The following is a 13,048-nucleotide window of genomic DNA, read 5'->3' on the forward strand; positions in this document are numbered from 1 at the left end:
TGTCAACTTACTGTGATAAACAATTTAAAGGCATTACAGAGTGTCAATTTCTGCCATTTGTGCAAAAAATAAACTCATTAGGCTAACTTAGGCCAAACTTTTATCTACTACAAGCTCTTCGATATTAAGAGAGCCATACAGCTTACAGCTATCAAAAATATGTCTATATTTTTTATTATATTTTATATTTTATTACTATATTTATATATTTTATTATATTTTATAATAATATAATTTACTATATAGTTATAATAATATAATTATTATTATTATATATTTTATTATATTTTTTATTATATAGATTCCAGTTTCAAAGTTTATGCTGCTATGCCATGACGCATTTTTCCCTAAAAATATTTACCGTCCATTCAAAGCGAACGGTTATTACAGACTGGTTATGCAACAATACCTGTGGTCTTACAATTTTACATTGATGCAGCTTGTATATAAGGTGGGGGTTTGATGTTCCTTTTTGCAAATTAGGCGGTGATTAAACAGTGGTGCAGCCTCCGACCAATCGATGCCATTATGCTTTAAGCCTAAAAAGTTTATCTTAGGCCCGAATTTTCTAACATCTTGTGATAGGTCGGCTAGATCAACATGATCAACCAGATCAACATGGATTTTCAAGGGGAAAATTATCCCCTTTACCACTATAAAATTGGAAAAATATTCCTAACCATTTGCTACTTTTGATATATAAAACAGAAACGGGAAAATACATTAAAAGTCTTGTCAAGGACAGCCAATTAACAATTTCTGACAAGACATTCTAGAAAATGGTAATGGAGGAAAAACCTGTCGGGCTTTACTAAGAAAAAGGGCTTCATTAATGAATCTTGAGAACTCTTTTCCAAATTCAATTATATTCCAAATAATCGTTCAAGTTAAAGTTTTTATTTGCATATTAAAAACTTGGTAATGAATGAATATTATAGTAAAATTCATGGCTGTTTCTTTTTGTATGATTTTAGATTTGCCTTTACTGTATATGAATGGTTGCGATTCAAACGCGTGATTTCAGTCTTAAGGTAATAACTCTCCTTCAAAATAAAAAAGTCCCTTCCAAACAAAGCTGTATTCAGTGGGGGAAGATAGGGGGTTTGAACCCTCCCCGAAATGTTAGTTTTACTCGTAAAACGTAACAAAATAAGCATAAACAAAAATTTTATGTGTTTTTGATTTTTTTTGTAACCCCTCCGGAAAAAATACCATTGCCCCCCCCCCGAAAAAATTCTGGATACGGCCCTGTTTCCAAGATACAAATTTCCACGTTCAAATAATTTCTAAGAAGCAATAACATTCCAATTCCCCAGATCAGTGTCCAGATTTGTTGCTTAAACCGGAATCCGCCAACTTATTTTACAGAAAAATTATTTTTACTGAAAATAAAATAAGGACTTATACACGGGCTTCGCTTAACTCTAATAAAATTGGCAAATAGAATTTCATTTTAAAATCGTCATTATAACCAACTTTCTTTCAAAACCCAAAATATATAGTATTTTATTCTCCCAAAGCTAATTACTTGACTGGCCTACACAATAGTTATTTCTCATTGATTTTACAGGATAAGAAGTAATAACAATGGAAATGAAGAAAAAATGTCACTTAGAAGTAATTATTTTATTACATTTTAGCTTGGAAGAAACTTAAACAACATAAACGAAAAGACGCTACACAGAAACGAAAGCCAAAAAAGCCATATGAGCAATTAGGTAAGACTCATTTTTAGTTTGAGAGAATTTTTTAATTGCAATTCACCAGCTTGATATACTATTTTTCTACGACAGTCTGGTCATATTAGTCAATAGGTCACTATAAAATGCAGACCATGAGCCTTGAACTTGAGGAGTCTACTTATCGTTTTAAAATAAAATTTCATTGGAAGTCATGTGAAAGATTTTACATTCCTTAAAAAAATGCACTTATATTAGGATAAAAATCTTAGTTCAAGCAAGAGAATACAGAGTCTGAAAACGCTTGAAATGAAATAAATGAAATTGAAACGAACGTCTGAAAACGTAGAGAATAAAGAGTCTGAATTTAAAGAATCTGAAACGCCAGTTGACACTATTTTCAAATTAGGGTTAATTAGGAAATATTCGTCAATGAATAGTTTCTTTAAAAACCTGTTCCAAACGTTCAGCTGCTATGGCTCTGGATTCCCCCTTTAACAGGTTGAAGCTACTGCTGCTACCATAGCCTTACAAGAATGGAAAGGCTCCTCTTTAATGCCTTTTTGACTTCTTCTCTTTTTGTTTTTAGTTCCTCCTTATTCTTTTTTTTATTATAAGAAAAAAACCCAATTCCAATGACTTTGTGGGTTACCAGAAAGAAATAAGTATTTCTTCGGTTACAAATGTTTTATTTCTTAGGTTGTATATTATAATACTTCTTAGGCTAAGTTATATTTATTTTATTTACAACCTAAATTCCATTTACTATCTAAAAGATATTTTTTTTTTGTCAGTCCCTGTAGTTTTCGAATTTGTTTCATCTAAAGGCATAGAAAATTGACACATAACCGGGACTTATAAGCTCGAAAAAAAATCCTTGACATTGGTACAGTAAAACTTTATTTATATTAAGAATCAAATATTCTGGATTTAGAACACCTTATCAAAAGACTTACTATTTTATTTCTAAAAAAAAGACAAATTATTTCTAGATATTGTACTATTTTTATCCTTCAAGAAGCACTATTTTTTTCTATAAGAAGCAGATGATTTCCCTTTTATCCCAATGTTTCCTAGTAATTGACATGAGACTTTTAGTCATGTTCTATCTAATAGAGAAACCCGTACTGCAGTTTTTGGAATTAGTCTAACTTAAACTGTTGAGCAGAAAGCTGTTGCAATAGTTCTGGATAAGAAAACAAGTTAGTATAGAAAGTTTATACTGAAAAACTAATGGAAACGCTAATGAAATGCATCTTGTAAATCTTTACAATAAAAAGCAACATGACATTTCCGTTTAAATTCTTTCTTATCGAAGTTCTTTTATATCGTTCGGAAAGGGGTATTGGAATAAGATTTAGTATATTATTATTGTTATTATTATTATTATATTATTAGATTTAGAGCAGCGAAACTCTTTTTATTTATACTTAAAATTGTTGAAGAAGTCTTTTATCGCTGCTATAACAAATTCTAAAATTTAAATAGCTTTGAAGTCTAGAATTTAAGAAATTGTTTATAATACTGAACGGTAAGCGAAGACCAGCATTTGTAGACCAACAAAATCTCCAAAAAGTAAACCTTTGTTTGCAGTATGTGCACTTAAGTAATTTTTTTTATGCAGATTGGTAAAATATAAAATTCATTAACTCATCAGAAGTCGTTAATCTGTCTGCAATTTCCGAAAAAGGGCCCTGGTCTGACTGAACATCATAGCATTAAATTTAACATGTCTGATAGAATTGATCTTCACAGGAGGTGTGCCTCGGTACACTGATCTTCTCCCCGAAAGAATCCTGAATGTTTTGAATTTTGAGTGTTTTTTGTTCAATAATAAGCTTAATTATATTTTTGTTCAAATTATGATTATTATTATGTTTTATTCAAATTATAATTTTGTTATTTGGCTCCCTGAAAATATATTATCTTGAGCACCCCAAAATAAATTCCAAAATACACGACTATCCTAAAACCCTTGTTTTTTTTCTAGAGCTTGGATCATATCAAAATGGTGGTCGTAGAATATTGAGTGAGAAATGATTTTCAAATAATCATATACCTATTTAAGTATTCTCTCAGTTTCAGATATCATGCTTCTGCCTGGTGGCAAATTTGTCCTTAAACATACACTGAGGCATTTTCGTAAACCACGGTTGACAAACGTGTGTAGTCCAATAAAAGTTTGGTGACACATTGCAAAAATCGGCTATATTATAAATCCTTAAACATACGTATTTTTAAACAAACATGAAGGTATTTTCGCAAACCGCGGTTGACAAACGTGCGTAGTCCAATTGAATTTCAGTGACACCTTGAAAAAATGAGCTATATCCTGAATCCTTAAACATACGTATCCTTTAACATATAAGAAGTATCCTTAAACATACATGGAGGTATTTTCGCAAACCGTGGTTGACAAACGTGCATAGTCCAATTGAAGTTCGGTGATACATTGCAAAAATGAGCTATATCCTAACTCGGAATCATAAAGAAAGCGTGTCCGATCTGCGGAATGACTCGGCATAACCGAGTCATTTCTAGAAATGGCTTGGCATAAGCTAAACTTTGAATTAGTGTAGAACTAGACAAGTCCAGGTTTGTTCAAAATGAGCATAATCCTGGTTCGGGGTATAGATTAGCTACATTCAAGATACAATTGTTCTTCCCTCACTGCCAATTTATTAGCAAAATTTAGGCCGTTACTGTCTTGTTTAGATTATAAAAATAATTTTCAGTAGTTATTCCACTAGTTTTCAATACATATGATTGAAGACATAAAGTGCACCCGTTACCATTCAAGGTTCCACCAGCTACCCTTCTAATTCCCAAAAGTCTTTTAGCAGGAAGATAGGCATGTTACTTCCTTGTTATTACCAGTTTCTTAGCTAAAAGGTAAGTTTTTTGCTCTTTGTTTGATCTTCGCTTTAATATATATGATTTGGAGCTTATATTGTCCATGTTATCTCAAACCCCACTCCTATTGCTAATTTTTTACCAACAGGCATGCATGTTTAAATTTACTAATCTCCTTGAAACTGAGGGAGTATGGGTCAATTGGAAGTACATTTCCGAAGCCTGCGTCACCTCTAGCCCCAGTCATGTTCCGCTTGAAAGTGCCAGGGATCGGTTTGCAATTTGATGTATGGCTAAATTTGTATGGCAAAGAAGACTGGCTAAATTTGGCATTGGGCTACTGTTAAGAGGGCTTTTCCCAAAAACGCCCTGCTTGGTTGTTCTAATAGTCCAGGCCAGGGCCATATCCAGGATTTTTTTTTGGGTGGAATTTTACACAGGTATTGTTTTTTAGAGGAGGGGGGGACACAAAAAACTTAAAAAGCGCATACAAAATTTGTTTATATCCATTTTTATTTAAATGATCAAGTTTAAATGAGTCAGACAAAAGTCCATTTTTGGGGGGGAAGGAGGCTCAAACCCCCTAATCCCCCCTAGATACGGCCTTGATCCAGTCGCTGTCACACTTCAAAACAAAGTGTAGGGAATCCCCCAAATATGAAAATTAGTGTTTGATCATTCCCTTAAAAAAAGTATAGGCAGAAATTCTTTCTTCTTTTGTTAACAGGCTGAGGAATTGTTTTTCCTCTTTTAGTATTATGTTATTATCATTACCGTCATAAATAGCAAATAAGTTGCTTCAGCTTTCAATGAATATTCAGAAAAAAAGATAAAATAAAACTCAAAGAAAAGGTAAAGAACCATCTAAAATCAACAAGAGCCTAGAGCTCATATGACATTTGTGACGAGGTCGGAAGAGCCAAGAAACAAGAGCTCATATGGCACGAGCTCTAGCAAAATTCTAACAATCAATAAATTGATTTAAAAGGAAAATCAGAGGCTTAATGCCGGTCGGCATTTAAAATAAGAGCTTTGAGATACGAGGTCCTTTTAAATATCAAATTCATTAAGATTCGATCACCCACTCGTAAGTGAAAAATACTTCATTTTTTCTAATTTTTACTCTCCCTTCAGCCTCTCAGATGGTCGAATCGGGGAAAAAAACTTTATGAAGTCAATTTGTGCAGGTCCCTGACACGCCAACCAATTTTCATTGTCCTAGCACGTCCAGAAGCACCGAACTTGCCAAAGCATTGTACCCCCCCTAACTGCCCCAAAGAGAGTGGATCCAGTCCGGTTAAGTCAATCACGTATCTACGACATTTGATTATTCGACCCACCAAATTTCATCCCGATCTCTCCACTCTAAGCGTTTTTGAATATCTCTTGTTTCCCCCTCCAATTCCCCCTAATGTTGCCAGATCTGGTCGGGATTTAAAATAAGAGCTCTGAGACATGAGTTCCTTTTTTAATATCAAATCTAAAAATACCTCACGAACGGTCACCCGTTCTTAAGTTAAAAATACCTCAATTTTTCCGAATTAACACCCCCTCCAATTCCTCCAAAGAGAGCAGATTCAGTCCAGTTATATCAATCGCATATCTAGGACTTGTGCTTACTCTTCCTGCCAAGTTTTGTCCTGATCTCTCCACTCTAAGCGTTTTTCAATATTTCCGGTCCCCCTTCCCCAACTCCCCCCAATGACAGTGGGTCTGGTCAGGGTTTGGAATAAGAGATTTGAGTTATGAGGTCCTTCTAAATATAAAATTTCATTAGGATCTGATCTTTCCTTCGTAAGTTCAAAATACCTCTTTTTTTCTAATTTTTCAGAATTAACCCTCCCCCAACTCCCCAAAGAGAGAGAATGCATTCCCACTATGTTAATCACGTATCTAGGACTTTTGCTTATTTTCCCCACCAAGTTTCATCCCGATGCCTCCACTCTAAGCGTCTTCCAAGATTTTATTCTTCCCCCTCCAACTCCCCCAAATGTCACCGGATCCGGTCGAGATTTAAAATAGTAACTCTAAGATACGATATTCTTCTGACTATTAAATTTCATTAAGATCTGATCACCCGTTCGCTAGTTAAAAATACCTCATTTTCCCAATTTTTCCGAATTAACCGTCTCCCACTCCCCCCCCCCAGATGATCGAATCGGGAAAACGACTATTTATAATTTAATCTGGTCTGGTCTCTGATACGCCCGCCATATTTCATCATCTTAGCTTTTCTGGAAGTGCCTAATTTAGCAGAACCGGGACCGACAAACCGACACACCGAGAGAATTCGCGATCGCTATGTGTCACTTGGTAAATACCAAGTGCCATAAAAGCAGCTGTAACAAAGACATATAACAGTTCAAATTTAAAGCAAAAAGTGACTACCATGACTGAAACTTAAAACGAAATGAAACTTAAGACGAACAGATTTTCTTCCTAAAGATAATATAGGAATGAAAAGATAAATCCTGAAACGAACAGAATTAAAATGAATATTTACTTATTTTACTTTCGACGGGAACCAAACACTGTTCCGCCTCTCCCAGCATGCATAATTTTACCGACAGAAATCTTCCAAGAGGCAGGGTCATGCGCAACGTCTTCGACATGGCAGAGCCAATCTCTGTCACCGAGCCGACCGAAGAAATGAAAGCCACCAAGCGGTTCTACGTAGTTTTTGCGATTGAGCAATTGGAAACGTTCCAGGGCAACGTTTCCAAAATTCGAGCGGCTGTGCTATAATAACAGACTTCGAGACAGGGGTGTGATTTCCTATGAAGCAGGAGGCAACTGCCCCTCCCATACCTCAGTCTGCCCGCTCAGTTTGCTCCCCCAAGGTGAAATTTAGTTTCTTCAAAATCTTGGCCAAACTAGTATAAGCCTATATAATTAAAGCATCCACAGCAATGGATCGGTTTTCTTTAGGATATTTTTGCCTTTATTGTATTAAATGGCTCATTCTTCAGTTTTCACTGTCATTTTTACTTGATTTGGGAAACTTGGCTCCAACTTTGCCCCCCCCCCCCCGTAAGATCTTGACAAAATTACGTCACTGCTTTGAGATGTATAAGATTTGGTTTAATCATTGATTTTTTAAGAAGAAATTGCTTGATAAGAAAAAATGATCCCCTTCACGTCTTAGCCTATCATAATGGTGGCGTTTTCACCTCTCTGCCGCACGTGAGGCCAATTAATAGGCCTGGCGTGACTCACCAGGCTTTTAGACATTCTAGGTCATAATATTCCGAAGCTAATTAAAATGATTGAGCAGTTAAAGCCTAAAACGAATTGAGATTAACATGAGTAAGGATAGGTCCACCACACACTAAACCCTCTTAAGGCCACAACACGATTTGCGCATTACTGAAAATGATTTGAATCTCCAGAATTTTTATTTTATTTTTCATAGAATTCAGATATTACATAATAACAAAATGATATCCCAGAACTAATAAAGGCTCACTAATAAGAACTATCGGAAATAAGAGTGTATCCCCTTTCTCAAACTCCATAAGGCTTGAGTGTCCCTTGTGCTTATTGAAAAAAATAATGAGTATTTTTTTGAATTTCGTTTTATTTGTTACAGTATCATTTATAGTAATCAAGGTAAACGAATAGAAGAAAACACATGTCAATAATTTTAATATTAAAAATGATAAAAATATTTTCCGTTTTTTAGTGCTTTAGTGATAAAGGAGAATCTATTCAAAGTGAAAGGCAAATGACTCCCCGGTTTTCGGAGGGTAGCCCTTTTGGAGGAGGGGGTAATAGCTCTACTCTTATTTATGGTAGTTGTGTTGCGAGAGCAACACTTTGGTTTTGTCCCTTTTTCTTCCTATACCGCTGATCTCGGCTTATTCCTGGAAACTGGTAAGGGTCTAACCTGTGCGGTTTTTAAGGAAACTGTGGACCTCAGGCTGGATTGATGACAATGGCATTACATTTTGGAAAGCTCCACAGAACTCTTGCCTGGGGCCAACAAGGATGGTTTTTGCTTGTCCACGAGCCAGAGACTATTGTGTGCGAAGTGAAGTGGAGTCATATAGCCTATGTCAGAGAGGAGTATCTGAAGTTGTACAGCCAAGCTTTCGTTTCATCAAACCTTGTTTCTGCTTTCCGAGTGGAAAGCTCCGTTCTAGCAGGCAGGCTTTCAAATTGAAGATGGACTAAAATCTATAAGTGTTAAATATATGCAGCAGTTACCCAGCCCCACAGCCAATATATCTTCTTTGAGTGATAAATAGAAAAATTGACAGAAGCAAAAAAGTGGCATTTTCCCACGGGTCCGAAGGTGCTGCCATCTACTGTTTCTGTCCATTTCTATTCGTGATTTCGTCTGGGTTTATCATTTGTTTTTTCGGACTTGGGATTGAGGTAGAGAAATGTTATCAGATATACCTCTTAAACTTTAAAAGTTCTGTCATTGCTAAAGAAATTGGAGCTTATCCTTTGCTCCTTTCTAAGTGGTGACGTTAGAAATTTGGCCTACGGCAAAAAAGTCAACTTTTGAACTAAGACAGATAGAATTTTTATTCGACGGCAATCGAAAGCTCTTGATGAGCTGACGAAAGTATATCTCATCCATTTTTTGGCACGAAAATTCCTTCATGATATATACTAGTTTGAAAAGTCCAAGGGGTTGACAACTTCAGTAGTAGGGTACACACTGAAACGAAAAATAGGCCGATACCAATTGTGAGACAAGTAGAGGACTTGTAAGCAACAGTCGGCTGTTAGACCATAATTGTCTTCGGCAATATGGGGTTTGCAACTTTGGCTAGTTGATTTACCTATTATTTGTTTCCCATGTATTTGTTGGTAAGACCAATTTGGTTCCAGTCGTAAGAAATGCAGGGGACTTCTAAGTAATAGTCGTATGTTAGGGTACAATCATCTTCAGTGAAGAGGGGCTTGTAACTTTTGCTAGTAGGTGTAGCCTACCCATACTCACTGTAACCTAAATTTAAGTGTTTACGTAACGGGTACAAACGATAATGTAAAACAATGAAAGTACTGAGGGGTTTGTAACTTTTGCTAGTTGGTGTACCCTAACTCCCTGTAACATAGAATTAAGTGTTCGCGCAACAGGTACAAACAATAACGTGAAACAATGAGGCAGTTTCGCAATAATTAATAGAGTTTCATCTATGGTATTTGATCCTGAAAAGTTACGGATAGCTTTATAATACCAGCTAGATTATATAAGATATTGTTCCAAGCCTTGATCCGTCACGATGTCTACGATTGAAAAGGATAAAATTCAACTGGCTGCAAAGTCAATTTAGTCCCTTCTTTTGGTATTATCAAATATACAAATATACGTCAAATAAACATCAGCATATTTGACGTCTGAGTTGAAGTCACCACTTATGACAAGTGATTTACTTGATGACTTAACTTTATGCAGTAATTTTGACAGGGACTCACATGTTGAAGCATATTGTCGGCTATATGCTGAATTTTGATAATTAGTTGGCGTATAAGCACACACAAGAACAATACTACTTAGATCAACTGCTAGGTATAGATCTCTAAATTCAAAACAACTACAACTTACCTACAACTTACTTACTTCTTACTTACTGCAACTAATAAAACACCAGTTGGATGGTAGCAGTTTTAGTAGTAGTAGTTTTAGTAGTAGTAGTAGTAGTAGTAGTAGTAGTAGTAGTAGTAGTAGTAGTAGTAGTAGTAGTAGTTTTGGTAGTAGCAGTAGTTTTAGTATATCTAACAAAAAATAAAAGGTCAGACGAAACATCTAGCATCGGAGAATTATCCACATTGAGCAAGTGTTCGGCTAAACAGAAAATATCATACTTAAGTAACAGGTTCTCAAGACTTTTTAATTTCTCCCTGGCACCATTAATATTCTGAAAAAAATACTGAAATTATTTCACTAGGACTAGAGCCCATATTAACATACACGGTTTATAGTTTCATTTCTAACATCAGACCCTCAAACAGGTTGGTGTTTATTGACTTCTGAACACGACAGACTATTGCTTCGATGACTGTCACCGCAGTTGGCACCGGTAAAGGACTCCTCCTGACAACTCCTGTCGCGGTTGCTATGATTAATGGTACATTTGCTGCATTTAGTTTGATTAGAACAATCTCTATTAAAAATGACCAAAGTCTTGACGATTGTGACAAGGCATCGGTTTCTCAATCGGTAACGTTACTCGAAATAAACCATATTCAATCTTAGTTCCGTGTTTAACAGCACGATCTAATTCATCTTTTGATATGAATTTTAACTGGACTACGGACGTATTACCGAATTTGGGTGCACCGTTCACACTGCCAACAAGATTAGGTATTTTCAGAACGTCATAGCCTTGATCCATCCTGATAATGTCGACATACTCGTGCCTCACTATCTCTTCAAATATTAAGCGTGTTCGGTATCGTAGAAACAGCAGCAGCCGATGATTGTTTGTCAGACATTTGCATTCTATTTTGTCTTTTTTAGCCACAATATAATGGACCTTATCGGCAAAACCATGTTTTTCCACAAACCCATGTTGATTAACTGGGTTTCGAATATTAAAGTTATTTTGAACATTACTCAACACAAAAACAACAGAAGGGTTGCACTTAAGCTGGTACTTAGGGCCAGACTAAAGGGCCTGAGCGATGCATTGAGGTATCCTGCTTTTCAACGAGAAAATTTAATATCCTAACACAGTCGTTTAAATGAGATGCTACAATGGTGCTTGGTTCATTAGGGATAGCTGGTGCGTCACAAGGATCAACGATAACAAAGAGGGTTAGCTCCTCCTACCGCATTAAAAACCACACAACAGATATTCCAAATCTGTCAGCAAAGTTGCGCTCGGACGTAAGCCCCTTGCGCCTCTTAAGAGCATCAAATTTCAAGGCACTTTTGCACACAATCTGTGCCTGCTTTATCGCATCTTTTGCGAAAACACATGTATACAAGCCGCCATTTCTAGTGGTTTCCTTATGAGAGAAGTAAGGGAAGCGTTGAAGGCTGACTACCTTGTCCCCACAACGTAACGTGCAAGTCCGGTAGGTACCACGGCTCTTGCTACCAAGTCTCTCACCACCTTCTGCTTACCTTTCTCCCGCCATCTCTATCGCAACGTAGTTGACAAGTAGCTTTTTTTTAAAATCCAGAAAAAGGGTTTTTTTATTTCGTTCAGAATGTAAGGTTGTTCACGGAATGAATACTATTTCAATACTTCATCTTTGGTGTGATTGTTCATTTTGGTTTCTGTTTGTTTGGGTCTCAACGTGAGTTTTGTCACATAGCAGTGTACTTTAAGTTTAATTATTTCTTTTTTTTAATTAAACCCGATTGAACCTTGAACCTTTGAATTTAGTTTATTCATTCATTGCATTTTTTCTTCGTTTTAATTTTGACTCCCCTACGAATTTTTCTGCTCTTCATCTTTCTCTGAAAAGTTTCTTTTTTTAATTATATAAATCTATTCCTAGGCAATTTTGATTAACATATTTTAATTCGTTCAATCACAGGAATATTTTGAGGTTTTGTGCAAGAATATTTGAATAGTATTTACTCTGGTGTTAGGACGGAGTGAGGAGGAGTTTTTCAATTCAAATATAATACAAATTAAAATTGGCGTAATTTGACAAGCTTGGGTAATATGAATCGACGTTACCCAATTTTTCTTCCAAAACGTGATCTTATTAAATTCCTTTGTTTCAGTCCACTTACCCTAAACTTTTCATGTGGATGGTAGAAAAATGACGTATTTCCTCTTTTAGGGTCTCTTAAATGACCGAACCGTTTGATCCTATTTTATTTCTTTCAGATATTTTTTCCCCATAAGTACAATTACCCAATATTCTTTGCAATGCCGGCAAACCGATGGAGGATAAAAAAAATTAGGTTTGTTTTGGGTATGAACCAATAGAACAAACTGTTTTCAATAGTTTTTGTATTCATTGAGGTCTTCTTGTCCTTGTCGGAATGCCCTGTAAGTTTAAGGCAATCGATAAGACAACTTTTTGTTAACCCAGTTCTTTAGCGTTAAATATCGATACAGACATCCAGTTATATCTTTATCTTAATAATTTATCTTTTTTTAAATAAATTATTAAATTAAATTATTTATTATTAAATTTATTATTAAATAAATAAATAATAATAATAATAATTAATAATAATATAATATAATCAATTACTATAATTAATTATAATAATAATTGACTATTAATATAATAATAATTAATAATTAATAATAATATTATAATTATTTATTATTAAATTTATTATTAATAATTAAATTTAATTACTAAATTGAATAAAAAGATAAATTATTTTTTTAAATAATTTATCTTTTTCTAAATAAATTATGTCTCAAATACTTACTGTATTGACTTTTTTTTATTTAAGATTTAGGACTGAAAGAGAGCAATAAGTTGAAATTTGCAGTTAGTAAATACAAATTGAGGCCCCTTAAATTTATTTTATTTCCACTCGTCAAAAATTCTCTTTAAGCAAAGCTAGTCCTAATCGCGTTTCA

General features: G+C 34.9%; 1 protein-coding gene across 2 annotated transcripts in view; it reads left to right on the plus strand.

Moving 5' to 3' along the window:
• Positions 1-13,048, plus strand: part of LOC136025247 (Kv channel-interacting protein 1-like) — a 333,579-nt gene that overhangs the window by 45,381 nt on the left and 275,150 nt on the right. Inside the window, exons 3-4 of one of the 2 annotated variants that reach the window (XM_065701082.1) lie at positions 1,641-1,718; positions 3,670-3,708. In XM_065701082.1, the coding sequence (XP_065557154.1) occupies positions 1,641-1,718; positions 3,670-3,708 (117 nt within the window). The remainder of the gene's footprint in view (positions 1-1,640; positions 1,719-3,669; positions 3,709-13,048) is intronic. The other variant, XM_065701083.1, reaches the window with a different exon arrangement.

The sequence above is a fragment of the Artemia franciscana genome, chromosome 3 (assembly GCF_032884065.1).
Source record: "Artemia franciscana chromosome 3, ASM3288406v1, whole genome shotgun sequence".
In the NCBI taxonomy this organism is placed as follows: Eukaryota; Metazoa; Arthropoda; class Branchiopoda; order Anostraca; family Artemiidae; genus Artemia; species Artemia franciscana.